Here is a 16,602-nt window from a genome sequence, read left to right on the forward strand (position 1 = left end):
AATAAATATACACAGTACACACACACACATATTATGTAAACAAAAACTTTTATTTTGGATGCGATTGATCGCGATTAATCGTTTGACAGCATCTCTCTCTTTGTCTCTCTCTCTCTATATATATATATATATATATATACTTTCTTTTTTTTATAATAATGTTTTTGTCCAATTAGATTCTCTCTTAAAAGAGAATATCCTTTCCCCCCGCTTTCAGATCTTCAATGTGCACCATCTAGGAAGTGGATGTCATTTATTTAATCTGAGTCATAATCAGTCAGTGTGATTTTGACATAAGCTAAAGGCTATTGGATATTTGAAAACAGGCGACCAGGCCTTTGACGTCCTGCTCCAACTTCATGTTTCTTTAATATGGGGTCTTTAATATCCCATCTGTGAGGTGGAGGTATACATGATGAAATGGCTCTAAAATATCAGCTTTCCACTTACAAGCAACAATCAACTCTTTTGGTTTAAATGTCTGTGGAGCTTTCTGGAACATAGGATGTTAAGAGGGAGATCAGTTTCCTTTGCCAGCCAATCAGTATGTCCACAGAGGTTTTAGGCAAGTAACCAAATTTGAATGCAGGAGTTTCCAGCATTTACTGCCAATCAGCAGCTGAGCTGGGATGCTGTATGGTCTTTTTCTCTAGTGGTTGCATTTCATTGCATCTCTGAAAAGTTTTGAAATGCTGTGAATGGGTTTCCCTCGCGTTATAAGCTAAACTCAGTCATGAACTCAAAACGAGTCTTAATATTAAACAGTTTTTGGTTTATTGTACTGATGTCTTGTACTTTATTATCATTCAACTGTGCAGTGTCCTTGAGTGTTTTGAAAGGCACCTTTTTAAAAAATCCATTATTATTATTATTATTAACCATTTAATTAATTGAAAGCTTAACACACAATACTTTATAGTTATGGAAGAAAAGGATTAGAATTAGGATGCAACATTGTTTCTAACCTTGTCTGCCTTTTCATTAAGTATCGTTTGCAAAGGAAAAATCTAATTATATAACATTATTGTCCATTCTAGTTCATTTTTTTCTCAATCTGTAACTTCAAGAAGAAATTAGTGAAATGAAGGCTCATAACGCGAGGGACATCTGTGTTTGCATTCAAGATTATTGTGTGGATTAAAGGAATAATTCGCCCGATAATGAAATCATTTACTCACCATCTTGACGATTCAAACCCATGTGACTTTCCTTTTTCAGTGGAGCACAAAAGGAGATGTTTAGCAGAATGTTTACGCTGCTCTTTTACATACTATAAAAGCAGACAGTGATCAGGACTAAAAGCTATGAAGAAGTAGGTCCATGTATCTGTTCGCTATATTTAAGTTGTTATTTGTTGGCATTTTTTCCTTCTTAGCTTGTGAGAACCAATGGCATTTGACATTTGTGAAGTGAAAACTTGATGTTGTTCCACAGAAAGAAAGTCATACAGGTTTTGAACAACATGAGGGTGTGTAAATGATGATTAATTTTTGTTTTTGGGTGAATAATCCCTTTAAAGTTGGTGAATCTTGCACTACTGACCCAATCAGTACTCGCCATGAAGCATCATGGATATACATGTTCATTTTACAAAGTGTTTAATGCAACGAAGGGTTCAGAATATCTATTATACAGCCTGTATCAAGATTTGCATTTTTGTTTAGTGATTGTGTTTCACAGAGCTGAATAGTTTGGCCTTGCTGATGATGATGCTGAAATGGCAAAATCCAAGAAGCAGCTGACGTTTGGTTGTCTGATGTCGCAACATCTGAAAAGCCTCTTTCATTTTGCATTTTCTCATATTTTAGGGCTGAAATGGATCTGCTGAGATATTGTCCTATGGCTGAATATGAGTCCAGTTGTGATCTCTGATGTGTCATTGGTTTTAATTATTTGGTTTTCTTGCTTCTCCACCTGTTTGATTTGTCTCTCAGGTATTTCCCGCCCCAGGTCAGACAGTGCTCCGCCCACACCTGTCAATCGGCTCAGTATGCCGACGCCCCCAACGACAACCAACACTACACCCCCTCACAACCGCAGGCACCGCCCCACCGCTGTTGTCAAGACAACCAGCAAAACCTCAACGGTACGACCATAAAAAACAGAAGCTCTTTGCCCTTCCTTTTTCTTTTTAGGGATTCGAGCGCAGAGTGCTGAAACCCTATTGTAACTGTTAGAATGGCCAAGGATCAGCGATCTCCACCTAAAACTGATCGGGCAGAGCAAACCGTAAGTCGTAGAGTCTTGAAACTTGGAGGGATGGTAGTACTCACACCATCTACAACGTCACCAAAGGCTCGCCCCAATCGGCCTGACAGGGGTGCTACAGCGATCAAAAGTATGAAATTGCTCATAACTCCTAAATAGTCGTGGAGCTTGGCCACTTGGAAGCGTTATAAGAGGGGGGAAAAAAACATTAAAATGGCTATAACTACGCAACCGTTTGTCCGATCGACATGAAAATTGGTATGCAGTGTATTTGTCCAAAGTGCCACAAGTGTTTCTAAGGACATTTGTGTCTCTCAAAAAACATGGCTGCCATTGGCCATTGAATTTTGAGCACCTATTAGACAAGGTCAGCAGAGGTCGATCGGAACGAAACTTGGTGGGCCTGTTTGATTCATGGCCCTAAAGGTCTGTGAGAAATTTGAAAGAAATAAGCCTTTAGAAAAGCCTATAAATCCTAAGCACATGTGACAGATGCTTCTAAACAAGCATGCAAAGTTTCACAGCAATCGGACCATAGGTGGCACTATAACAGTTAAAATGGCTTTAAAAACACTATATTTCTATGGTAAATTACCTCAAATTTTACAATTTTGTTCATATATTCAAATGTTCAATGTTCAAATGTTCATATATACAAGATCTTCATATTGTACGACCGATCTCCTCATTCTGAACAACTTTGCCTGTAGGACCACTGCTGTTGATCAGATTGCTCTTTAAATATTTGACATTATTTATTTGCGAACTCCTCCAGTCCGAGCATAAGTGGTGCTATAACAGTCAATAAATGTTAAAAATCATCATATTTCTATGGTAAAATACGTGGATTTGCCAAAAATGCTTTTTTCAATCATTGATTTAGGTGGTTACAGGCTTGCTAAATAATACGTAATGTCTTTTTTCATATGTGCTTAAATGCCTTAAAGTGCTTGAACCCTGATAATCGCTGCTTGCAGCTGTATTTTTGTTTATTATCCTGTTTCACTCAGAAATGCTTCACATTAATTCACATTAGGGCTGCACGATTAATCGAATGCGATTGTCATGCGTATCTTGTCAGTAAAGCCGGTTCTGTGATTAGTAGTAAATCTCCAGCACTTGCTTTCAGGTGGAGCAGCGTTTACTACACAGAGCCGTAGTTCACTGACAAGCTACGCAAAATCGCGTTCATAATCGCAGACGATTTAATCGCGCGATTATGAAATCGAAGAAATTGTTTTGGATTATGAAAGCTGTTTGCGTAGGTTGTCAGTGAACTACGGCTCCGTGTAGTAAATGCTGCTCCACCTGAAAGCATGTGAAAATACCACATTTAATAACATGTTTTTACTCCAAACTCACTTCATAACATCATTTGAGTGTTTTAAATAAATCCTTCTGTGAGATGATGTGGGTTCTTAAACAGAATAAGGCACGCAACATATTTCATAGTATTCTAAGCAGTGATAAAGGCTATGTCGATTAGCATTGCATTATTATATACTTTATTATAATAAAAATTATAATAAGACGAACTCAGATAAACCATATATTGTGCGGGGTGTATTTGGAGTTCCAGCGCGAGAGCGCCCTCTGGCCTTCGGATGGAGATTTACTACTGATCACAGAAACGTGCTTCACTGAAAGATACGCATGACAATCGCAGCTTCTGTTTAATCGCGATTTATCGCCTTTACGATTTAATTTCGATTAATCGTGCAGCCTTAATTCACATTATTCATTGTTGACTTCTAAAAACCTGTGTAATTTACTCTCCACTCCACAGACTGGTCAGACCAAAGTGTCGCACCAGACGTCATCCACATCCCCGCTCTCCAGCCCAAACCAGACGAGCTCTGAGCCGCGGCCGCTTCCGGCCCCAACCCGGCCGAAGGTCAACAGCGTGCTCAATCTGTTTGGCCAGTGGCTGTTTGACGCTGCGCTGGTCCACTGTAAACTCCACTCCGGCCTGAGCAGAGACAGCAGCATGACCGGTAAGAGTGTTATAATCAATACTACGGTCACCCTGTTTTCATTTGTTTTTCATTTCTCTACTTATTTTACCTGTTGAGGCTGTTTTTATTTCCTTTTCTTTTATAAAATATTCCTACCTGCAAGATTGTAGCACATTCAGGGTTCGTCTCCAGTTTTGTTACACTAGTGTAGATGCTGTGAAAAAATCTATCTGAATTTTGAGATCTTGCAAATCTAGAGAGGTTTAATGTTATGTATTTTAATATTTGTACATGAACATCCTGACCTGATTTGCCACACATAGAGACCCTAAATTGCATTTATAATTCAGTTTAATAACAGCAAATTGTATTCCTGTAGCTCAAACAGTGGAGCATGGCACAAACAACACCAAGGTCATGGGTTCAATTCCCAGTTAAAATGAATACATCAATGCAAATGAAAGTCGCTTAGGATTTAAAGTGTCTCCCAAATGCACCCAAATGAGATGAGAATTGCTTAAGTTCAGTGAACACAATATTTTATACAATATTAAGTCAAAATTCACTTTTTGAAAACTGAAAAACACACACTGTCCATTGATAAATGTGTCAATGGATTTTGAAACTTTTGTATTAAAGGAAAAGTTCACCCAAAAAATGAAAATTCGCTGAAAATGTGCTTACCTTCAGGTCATCCAAGATGTAGATGAGTTTGTTTCTTCATCAGATTTGGAGAAATGTAGCATTGCATCACTGTCTCAGTAATGGATGCTCTGCAGTGAATGGGTGCCGTCAGAATGATAGTCCAAACAGCTGATAAAAACATCACAATAATCCACAAGTAATCCACAGCACTCCAGTCCATCAGTTAACATCTAGAGAAAGTCTTTTTAACTTCAAACCGTTGCTTTCAGCTAAAGTACGAGTCCATAATAACGCCTCCTCCAGTGAAAAAGTGGTCTGGTCTGAATCAGGAGAGAAATCTGCACAGATCAAGCACAGTTTACAAGCCAAAACAGCTCTAAACGAATATTTGTGTGGATTTTAATGTGAGAGACAACAGGAGATGCACTTTATTATATTGATATTATAGATTATGTGCTAATGTTTTAGCCAGAAGCAATGGTTTGAAGTTAAAAACGTGTAAATTATGGATTTGTTTCTTACAAACACGCAGCTTTTGGCTTCACAAGATGTTAACTAATGGACTGGAGTGGTGTGGATAACTTGTGGATTATTGTGATGTTTTTATCAGCTGTTTGGACTCTCATTCTGATGGCACCCATTCACTGCAGAGCATCCGTCGGTGAGCAAGTGATGGAATGTTTTCAGCAAATGTTCATTTTATTGGTGAACTATTCCTTTAACAGTACATGATCGTTATCAGACAAATATCAGTCAGTTAATTGAAATTGGTCAATCAAATTTGTTTTTAAACTTCTATGTTAAGTGAAAGTAGATTTATGATATGTTAACATTCAGCTCTCTAACATGGTTAGGTTAGTTTCCACTCAGGCACCTGGACAGTATTTATGTATCACACTGTTGAGAATGTGTGTTATTAATCTAGTGTTATTTTTTATGTAGTGAATGGATTGAAATCATTCTGTGGAGTTGTTAATAGCATTGCGCACATCTTTTCTTCACTTGCATTGTTTTTGTTCAGTTTTCATTTTTGCATGATGGGTAACCGAAACTCTTTTTAATGGTCTCCCTGTGTCTTTAAAAGCACGAAAGCAGAACGAAACGTCTGAATAGTTTACTGAACTCTACTACTGCTGTTCTTTGATTTGTTTCCATTTTATCTCTGTTATCTTGCAGCAACATTTTTCCAAATTCTTCTTTCTTATAAATCTTGTAAGTAGGAACACAAGCTTTACCAGTTGCAGTTATTTGGTTCATTTCAGTTTGTTTACTTCCATCTTTTTGGTTTTCTTTCGTTGACACTGTCACTCGTCCATTGTTGCAGTACTTGTTTTCTTGGGGCAAGAGACTTGCGCATAAACTGCTTGAGTTAAAGGTCCGGGGAGTGTTTTGACTGCTGCCCAAATCTCATTGGCTCAGCTGCAACAAATATTCAGGATCCTGAAGTGGGCCGAGAATGTTTGTTGCGCTTGATCCTTCTCCTTGATTCAACTTACCCACCATCATTAAAACCAGATCCTCCCATACCATCTCCTGAAGGACCTCTACTAACTGATCTTCTCCAAAGAAACACACCAACCAATCCTATTTTGAGTTTTTGCCCAGCGTTTATTTGACAGCTTTTGTTTTACGTCAGCGTTTTTATTAATTTCCTCAGTTTTCATTGGTTCTTTTTGTTTTTGTATGGATATTTCTGCATGTCGTGGTTGTTGTTGCAGTTCGTTTTAGCCGTATTGTGCCTTATTGTCTTAATTTAGGATGCTGGACTATAGAAATTGGCCTTTAATCAACGTTTGTCTGACATGAAATCCAACAGACATGCTCTGATAACAGGGAGACTGACCAGGAGATGTTGAACAGCGTGTTCTGTTCTCGCATTCAAACACGATTGAACTTTATGGCACTGCAATGCAATTTTGCGTGATCTGAACAAGATCGTTCCCTTCAAATAGATACAAGCGTGCTGCTGAAGCAAACGACCCATTAGATTAGCTCTCGCTTCCTACCGCAAATGAAATTATGCGGATATCCTGTCAAACACGTAATAAACTCTTGTGGAAGGATAAATCTTCTGTAACGTGAATATTTATAGGTACAAATGATGGATAGTATGTAATAACGGTTAAACGTAGTGACGTTTTCACTTTCATAGGTTTCACTTAGTATTTAAATCAGAGGTTTTAAATAATTAAGTTTTTAAAAATATTTTTAAGCAGCAAATCAGCATATTAGAATGATTTCTGAAGATCATGTGACACTGAAGACTGGAGTAATGATGCTGAAAATACAGCTGCGCATCAGAAATAATTTCAGTTTAACAGATATTCACATAGAAAACAGCTATTTTAAATTGTAATAATATTTCATAATTTTTTACTGTATTTTTAATCAAATAAATGCAATATTTATGCAATAAAAAAAATCTTAATTATTCCAAACTTTTGGCCAGTAGTGTAAATATTTTGAAAAATTAACGTAATTATTAAAATGTCCAAAATTTGTATTTCTCTCAATGTCATATGCATTTAAAGTTGAGTCGTTTCGATGCATCTACATATTTTGCTTGTTAACTTTATTATTTTGTATTGTATTAGAAAAATATTATTAAGAATGATTATTGTTATTATAATTACACTATTTTATAAAATATATCAACTATAATATTTTGTCGTATGTTAAAAAAAATCAATCAAAGAATCGATTCAAATATATTTATGTAGCAAATTTTTTTAAAAGCAGTTTTACAGAAAATCGTGATGTTAATGTTTGTAACATCTCATTATCTTCATGCCTTATAATTGCATTTAGCAGATTAGAGCAAATGTGACCCTGGACCATGTTTTGTGCTGCAGGGTCACAAATGATTGGGCGTCTTTTACTGCTCTGCCTGTCTGAAGATCTCTTTGTCGGTAATCCCTGTCATGGCCTCCTGCGAAAGCTTCGCATGTAAAGCGTCACTGAGTGTTTGCACTTGTGTCTCTCCTTCCCGTCTCTCTGTCTCTCTCTCAGCCCTGGCGACTCAAGCTGGAGTTGAACTGAGACGTAAAGGCTCTCAGATGTCCACGGCATTATACATAAAGAATTGAAGTGTTATCAGTATAAAAATGCTGTTCTTTTGAACATTCTACTCATCAAAACATCCTGAAATATCAGTTTCCACAAAAATATGAAGCAGCACAAATGTTCAACATTGATGGTAGTAAGAACCATTATTAATAATTGAGCACCAGTAATAATTGCTAATAACTGAGCAGCATATTAGAATGATTTCTGAAGGATCATGTGACACTGAAGACTGGAGTAACGATGCTGAAAATTCAGCTTTGATCACAGTAATAAATTACATTTTAAAATATATTCACATAGAAAACACTTATTTTAAATGATAATAATATTTCACAATTTTTACTGTATTTTTGACTAAATAAATGCAACCTCGGCAAGCATAAGTAATTATTCCAAATTTTTGACCGCTAGTGTAACCAAACAAATGAACCTCTGTTCTGTATCTGCTGGTTCTGTTAGGTTCTACATGGTCCTCATCCAGGGTCTTCAGATATCGGACTTCATTTGCAGGCCGGTTTTAGCCAGCATCATCCTCAACTCTTCGGCTCTGTTCTGCTCCGATCTCAAAGGGATCAATGTTGTGGTTCCTTACTTCATATCTGCGCTGGAGACCATTCTACCAGATCGGTGAGCAATGCTTTCTGATTTCTGAGAAATCGGATCCAAATTATGTCTACAAGCTCAATTTTTAATGCATGTTTATTCTGCGCCAACAGAGAGTTGTCTAAGTTTAAGTCGTACGTGAACCCCACTGAGCTGAGAAGAGCTTCCATCCATATCCTGCTGTCCATGCTTCCTCTTCCTCACCACTTTGGCAACGTCAAATCAGAGGTGAAAAGCTTCAGATCTGGCATTAGCATCTGTGACCCTGGAGCACAAAAGCAGTCTTAAGTCGCTGGGGTATATTTGTAGCAATAGCCAAAAATACATTGTATGGGTCAAAATGATCCATTTTTCTTTTATGCCAAAAATCATTAGGATATTAAGTAAAGATCATGTTCCATGAAGATATTTAGTAAATTTCCTACCGTAAATATATCAATGTCAGATTATCTCAATTTCGAATTAACCCTTATGACTGGTTTTGTGGTCCAGGGTCACATTTAGTAATTTACTCCGAGATAAAAATACTAATTTAATAGGCTGTGGTTTTCTGATTGCATTTGCAGGTTCTGTTGGAGGGGAAATTCAGCAATGATGACAACTCTCTTCATGACAAGGCGGTCACCTTCCTCTCCCTGAAGCTGCGATTGGTCAATATTTTGATTGGCGCCCTGCAAACAGAGACAGACTCGATCAATACACAGATGATACTAGGTACGGCTGCCTGATCAATATGTCAATTTACTGAAATGGACATATTACTGAAATATTGTAAAGCATACTTCAGGCTCTAAAACCTGATTGGATGAGCCTTGTTCAAAACCTTGATAGCTGATATACACAAACTTGTGACTGAACTCATATAAAAATGTCCACCAGCCATTAGTTAAGCTAATTAACAGTTTTAATATTTTGTATTGTATTCCATTATTGTTGTTGTTGTTGTTGTTTATTATTAATAAATTTTATAAAAGTTAATTATTTATACTAATATTTCATATTATTATATTAATATAATATTACTATATTATAATAGTAATAATAATCATATTATTATTGTTGTTACAATATTTTATAAAAGCTAATTAACCATATTAATATTTTATATTATTATATTCAAAAAGTATAATTATTATTGTTGTTAGTTATTATTATTTATTTATTATTGTTAAATTATTTTATAAAAACGAATTAACTATTAATATTTTATATTATTAGATTAGAAACGTAAAAATAATAATAATAATATTAAATTTTTATAAAAATAATTAACTATATTAATATTTAATTATATTAACATAATAATAGTGATGATAATAATGATTATTCTTACATTATTTTATAAAAATTAATTATACCAATATTTTATATTATTGTTTAAGAATACAAAATAGTAATAATAATCATATTATTATTATTGTTGTTGTTTTGTTGTTGTTACAATATTTTATAAAAGCTAATAAAAATATTGTGTGATATAACTTGTGTTTGTTTGTTTGCTGGTTTTTATTGTATTTGTTATATTTGTATTTTTTAAACTGTTTTTGCCATGAAAATAGCCTTTGATGCTGACATGGCATTAAATAAATATATACTACTACTTATAAAAGCTAATTAATCATATTAACCATGTTATGTAATATTTAAATAATGTTTTTATTGTTATTTTTATTACATTATTTTAATAGAAGCAATAAGCCATAAAAACGGTATGTAGAGATTTTAAAATCACTCTTTTGTGAGTTGTTGGTTTTTGCACATTTAATAGTGATAAGTGTCGATAATAATTGCATGTGTGTCTGTTTTTACAGCGGCGATGCTGAATATCGTCCAGGATTCGGCTCTGTTGGAGTCTGTTGGTGCTCAAGCTGAAGTGGTACGATTTTCTATTTATTTATGAACACGAGTTCAGAGAGAGCTTGAAGTAGATTTGAAGTGTCAGCGAGATGATATGCAGATGAAGAGTAATCACAGTTCACCAGTTAAAAATGGCATTGTGTCTGTGCTCTGTGTAGGGCAGCGTGGACGGAAGCCATTCTCTGGCTAAGAGCCACAGTCGTAATAACAGCGGCATCAGCAACGCTAGCGCATGCAGCTCCGAGGCTACGACTCCAGACAGCGAACGCCCCGCGCAGGCCCTGATGAGGGACTACGGTAAGCCCAGAGGGACACTGTGCACAACCGACCGATGCATTAGAGCCATTTGAACCTCTAACTTTGAGGAATTGCTTTTGTGAGCCGCTTTGCATAAAAGCGTGTGCTAAATGCATAAATGTAAAAGCTTAAGATTTCACACATTTAATTATTCCAGCAATGCCAAGATTAATTAACAGAGTGACTCACAGATTCTATAAATGATCCTGTTTTTATATTTTGCGTTCACATTTACCATATCAACTTCTTTTTGTGGGGCACAATACATTTTGGAGAACATTCACGCTGCTCTTTCCGTTCAGTGAAAGCATTAGGGCTGTCAAAATGGCTGAAAAACTAAATTCGAATTTTGTACTTAAATATTATCAATATTAGAAATATACTAGAATTTAAAATAGAAAAAAGGCTTTTGGCTTCTCTCCTGAGGCCACAAGAGGGCGTCTCTGGCTAAGAGCCACAGTCGTAATAACAGCGGCATCAGCAACGCTAGCGCATGCAGCTCCGAGGCTACGACTCCAGACAGCGAACGCCCCGCGCAGGCCCTGATGAGGGACTACGGTAAGCCCAGAGGGACACTGTGCACAACCGACCGATGCATTAGAGCCATTTGAACCTCTAACTTTGAGGAATTGCTTTTGTGAGCCGCTTTGCATAAAAGCGTGTGCTAAATGCATAAATGTAAAAGCTTAAGATTTCACACATTTAATTATTCCAGCAATGCCAAGATTAATTAACAGAGTGACTCACAGATTCTATAAATGATCCTGTTTTTATATTTTGCGTTCACATTTACCATATCAACTTCTTTTTGTGGGGCACAATACATTTTGGAGAACATTCACGCTGCTCTTTCCGTTCAGTGAAAGCATTAGGGCTGTCAAAATGGCTGAAAAACTAAATTCGAATTTTGTACTTAAATATTATCAATATTAGAAATATACTAGAATTTAAAATAGAAAAAAGGCTTTTGGCTTCTCTCCTGAGGCCACAAGAGGGCGCATCGAGCAAAATATTACTAATGCACGTTTATTCAAAGCAATAAAATAACAGGTCTATCTTTGAAAAAAGTGCATAATGTTTAAAATAATGTTTATAAACCATATGTAGTTAATAAAGGTGCTTAAACAATTAGAAACAAAACAGCATCATGTATGTATGTATGTAGTTAATATAATACAAAGGACCGAAAACCAATCACACAGAGTACTTTATTCATTTAAAAACATGAGTTGCAGTGGGATGGGGAAAAACCGGCATTAAGTCTTGAGACATGTTTTTTTAAAAGTTGAACTTACTTAATTAAACTTAATTGAACATTAATTTTACATGGCTTTCTAAACATGCGGCTCTTTGTGCGAGATGTGAGTGCAACGCTGATAGATGTCCCTCTAGAAAATGCGATAAATATGTGATGTTCTCTTTTTCCGCAATATTTTGAATGAACAACGTAGCAGCACCACATCTAGTGGCTTCAACTGGATAAGCTAAGAAAAACATTACAATGCAATGACATTTACATTATCGCATTTCGTGCTCCACTGATAAGGCTGCCTGACGCACACCTAAAATTTTAATGTGGATTTTTATTTTAAATTCGATGGATATTCGAAATTCTATTTTTTTTTTTGACAGCCCTAGAAAGCATACAATATCATAAAAGCACCTTAAACGTATCATAAACTAGCCAATATGTAAACAATCCCCATTTTTTGTCAAGACCTCTGGGCCTCTTTAGTCGGAACTGACTGAAAAATTAACATTTTGAATTTTTAAATTAGAATTTTTTTGCATTTTTGAATTTTTTGCTTAATCTGTGACTTTTGTCGCATTAGATGTGTGAACACAAAAAAAATCATAGATATGATTCGGATATGTTAAAGGGGACAAAAAATAAAAAAGTAACACTTAGTACCTTTGAAGAAACTTTGTACGTGGAAAAAAATAGCTCATAAAAATGTTTGCATAGTATCATAAAATCTCCCAAAAATTCTAATATATAATAAAGTATTATTGAACAAAAATACATGACATTGATTTAAAGAAAATAAAAAAAAAAGCTTGTATTTTAAGGTTTTGGTCACTTTTGACCGTGAAGGTACCAAGTGTCACCCTTTTCTTTTTAAAGCATTTATAAAGTGCATCCGAGGAATGTGATGTCATGCATGTTTGTAGAAGTAGCATGGTGTTTGTCAAACATGTTGATGGTGCATTTTAATGTCAATTTTATTTATATAGCACCATTAAACACGAAACAATACAATAGCATGACTAAAATGCAGTGCAATGATGCTTCACCACTGGCACATTTTAAAATGCCTGTCTGCAAGTGAATGTGAATGGATATTTCTTTAAAGTGCGGCTCACATGGAATGTCTTTAACCAGTTTGGGTTCTGTATAATGAATGCTTCTGTTTATTTTCAAAGCATGACGTCATAACGCGGCTCTGTTATTATGATTTCGCTGGACTAGATCATCAGTGTCTGTGACTAGCGAGCGATAACCTGTTCTTGTGCTCGTCTGTGTTCATGTGTATGGTTTACGGCTGCATCTCTGTGCCTGGCTTGCGTCTGGTGTGTGTGTGTGTGTGTGTTACTAACCCGCTGTCTGTGGCGTGCTGTGTGTTATATCCCAGCTCTCCACACAGACACGGCGGCTGGCCTGCTGATCCGCAGCATCCACCTGCTCACCCAGAGACTCAACTCTCAGTGGAGACTCGACATGAGTATCTCACTGGCTGCCCTCGAGCTGCTGGCTGGCCTCGCCAAGGTATGCTGACACAATCAGCTTTATATTTATATTTATAAAACGGATAGTTCCGGTCCTTGATTCTGATTGGTTGAGCCAAGTTCAAAGCTGTTGTAAATTACTAAGTAACACACACCTTTGTTTACGTTTGTGTGTTGCTCGGCAACCACTTTGTTGGAACCACAACTGTTTCTGAGGAACTACATTGTTTGGTGGGAGAATACTGTTTTTTTTTTTATATCATTACACTTTATTTGCTCTGTTTTATTTTGTGAAACCTTACTACGTATATGGAATAACCGTTTTATAAAAGCAATAAGCCCCGTGAAGCCGTGGTTTAAAGTGACTTTATAACAGCTAAAATGGTTTTAGTCACTCGTACCTAACAACGCCCCTTAGCTGTTATAAATTCACTGTAAACCACGGCTTCTTGGGGCTTATTGCTTTAACACAAATTAATACAAAAATTCTTAAAATGGATAGAATTTCAAGGCCTTGCATCAGTTTATAGTCTTTTTTGCTTTGCTGTTCCTTACACCCTCCAATGATTTAAGATATTGACAAAGCTCAAATTTAAATTTTATAAAACTAGGTGTATTTTTTGCCCATCGACATTCATGAATGTGATATTTCCCTAAGATAATAAATTAAGAACAAAACAATTTTTATTTTCTAAAAGCTTATCATAAAAAATACAATATTTTTGTCCTCCAAAGTAATGTCAGTTCCAGAGATCTCCTTAAAAAAGACCTCAAAAAAAAAAAAAGGTGACAAATAGTCTCATCATTCAAATTACAAAACTGACATTTCAAATCAATACCATTCTTAAATCTTTTTATAACCTGATTTACTGGGTAAATAAGATGGATAATTTTAAATGAAACCTCGTGAATCTTATTGACACAATAAGATTATCTCCTGGAAACCAAAAATGCCTGCACTTAATGTCCCGAAAGCGTGAATTCCAGAAACTTTTAGCTGGGGGTATCCTAAGTGAATGACAAATATGTCTAAGAAAATTATTATTGCATTTTTAATCAACAATATTTATACCATCTAACCTTAAACTAAAATCAATAGTTACATCCAAATCAACAGCATTAGCACCACGCAACAACTGAAGGAGACCAGAAGGTGTAGCATCACAAGACGAGTGCATAATCCTTTGGGAGATATTGGCTATTTTATCCTTTGCAGATATTTGAATTTATCCAGAAATTCTCCATATGAAAGTAAGCGACCATCATAGTGAAACAACCAATAAAATGTTTCTAAACCAATATTCAAAAAAAGTGTTTTATTCTTATATTTAACATCTTTATTATTCCATATCAAACATTTGTGGGGAGATAAATTCTGGTTGTCTGTTTGTACACCAGCACTCAGGATAACAGAGCTTGCCTATGAAAGTTAGACAGCTTAATGGGTCAGAAATCATTCTAATATGCTGATTTGCTGCTCAAGAAACATTTCTGATTATTATATGTTGAAAACCATTCTGCTGCTTCATATTTTTTGGAAATTGTGATACACTGCCATTTAAAAGTTTGGGGTCAGTAAGACTTAAAAGAAAAAATAAGAAAAGAAATCAATACTTTAATTTAGCACGAATGCATTAAATTGCTCAAAGGTGACAGTAAAGACATTTATAATGTTACAAAAGATTTATATTTCTTATTTCTAAATGCTGTTATTTTCAACTTTCTATTCATCAAAGAATCCTGAAAAATAAAATGCATCACGGTTTCCACAAAAATATTGGAATAATGTTTTCATGTTTTCAATGTGTTCAATGTTTCTTGAGTTGATCAAATAAATGCAGCCTTGGTGAGCATGAGACTTCTTTCGAAAACATCGAAAAATCATAGTTATTCCACTTTTGGACCACTTTTCCGTCTTTTTGTAGCACTGAGTAAAATGCATGTTTGTTTGTTTGTTGTCCAGGTGAAGGTGAGCGTGGAGTCGTCGGATCGTAAGCGTGCCGTCAGCTCCGTGTGCAGTTATATCGTGTATCAGTGCAGTCGTCCCGCTCCGCTTCACTCCAGAGATCTGCACTCCATGATCGTCGCTGCTTTCCACTGCCTGTGCGTCTGGCTCACAGAGCACCCAGACATGCTCAATGAGAAGGTACGTCCCGTCTGACCTCAGCTTCAGCTGTTTCAGAGGCTGTAAATGCTGAAACTTGAGCACCAGCGATTGGTAATGAAGCCAAAAACAAAGCTTGCGATTGTAATCAAACTTCCACATCAGCAGCCGCTTTACAATATTTAACTTCCCGTTTATGTCTCCTGCCAAATGTCATTTAGTTCAATGATAAATACAATTGCCTAAGGCTGCTTAAACGTGCAAGATGCACTAATGAAATCAAGAAATATCGTGATGATTTCATACCACTTTTGGTTTGTCTATTAAATAGAGCAGCAGTGAGATTCACATGCTCTTCTTGTTTAGCTTTGTTTTCACGCCTCTAAGAAGTCTCTTCTGCTCAGCAGTACAGTAGAAATACAAAATACAGTAAAAATTGTGAAATATTATAACAATTTCAAATAGCGGTTTTCTATGAATCCATGTTAAAATGTAATTTATTGCTGTGAATTTTCAGCATCATTACTTCAGTCTTCAGTGTCACATGATCTTCAGAAATCATTCTAATATTCTGCTGCTCAAGAAACATTTCTGATTATTATCAATGTTGAAAACAGTTGTGCTGCACAATATTTTTTTGTGGAAACTGTAATGCATTTTATTTTTCAAGATTCACAGATGAATACATAGATGAAAAGAACAGCATTTATTTGAAATAGAAATCTTTTGTAATGTTATGAATGTCTTTACTGTTACTTTTGAGCAATTTAATGCATCCTTAATGAATAAAAGTATTTTTTTTCTTAAAAAAATAAATCTTACTGACCCCACACTTATTAACAGTAGCATACTTTATATATATATTGGTGCATATATTAAAAATAATAATAATTTGTGGAAAACACGCCTTGAATTTGAATCAGATTTTCACTGTTTTTTAACAGTATAATAAGTGACCCTGGAGCACAAAAGCAGTGTTAAGTCGCTGGGGTATATTTGTAGCAATAGCCAACAATACATTGTATGGTTCAAAATTATAGATTTTTCTTTTATGCCAAAAATCATTAGGATATTAAGTTAAGGCCAAGTTCCATGAAGATATTTTGTAAATTTCCTACCGTAAATATATCAAAACGTAAT

The 16,602-nt window shown here is 35.6% G+C and overlaps 1 protein-coding gene across 1 annotated transcript in view; it reads left to right on the forward strand.

The window, feature by feature from the left end:
* The window catches only part of LOC107758167 (ral GTPase-activating protein subunit beta-like), a 52,334-nt gene that overhangs the window by 16,406 nt on the left and 19,326 nt on the right, over positions 1-16,602 (forward strand). Inside the window, exons 11-21 of the mRNA XM_016575842.1 lie at positions 1,935-2,086; positions 3,995-4,202; positions 7,818-7,873; positions 8,253-8,257; positions 8,334-8,501; positions 8,591-8,705; positions 9,044-9,191; positions 10,289-10,353; positions 10,493-10,631; positions 13,265-13,398; positions 15,322-15,504. Coding sequence (XP_016431328.1) covers positions 1,935-2,086; positions 3,995-4,202; positions 7,818-7,873; positions 8,253-8,257; positions 8,334-8,501; positions 8,591-8,705; positions 9,044-9,191; positions 10,289-10,353; positions 10,493-10,631; positions 13,265-13,398; positions 15,322-15,504 — 1,373 coding nt within the window. The remainder of the gene's footprint in view (positions 1-1,934; positions 2,087-3,994; positions 4,203-7,817; positions 7,874-8,252; positions 8,258-8,333; positions 8,502-8,590; positions 8,706-9,043; positions 9,192-10,288; positions 10,354-10,492; positions 10,632-13,264; positions 13,399-15,321; positions 15,505-16,602) is intronic.

Source organism: Sinocyclocheilus rhinocerous, unplaced genomic scaffold, assembly GCF_001515625.1.
Source record: "Sinocyclocheilus rhinocerous isolate Xijiao unplaced genomic scaffold, SAMN03320098_v1.1 scaffold203, whole genome shotgun sequence".
In the NCBI taxonomy this organism is placed as follows: domain Eukaryota; kingdom Metazoa; phylum Chordata; class Actinopteri; order Cypriniformes; family Cyprinidae; genus Sinocyclocheilus; species Sinocyclocheilus rhinocerous.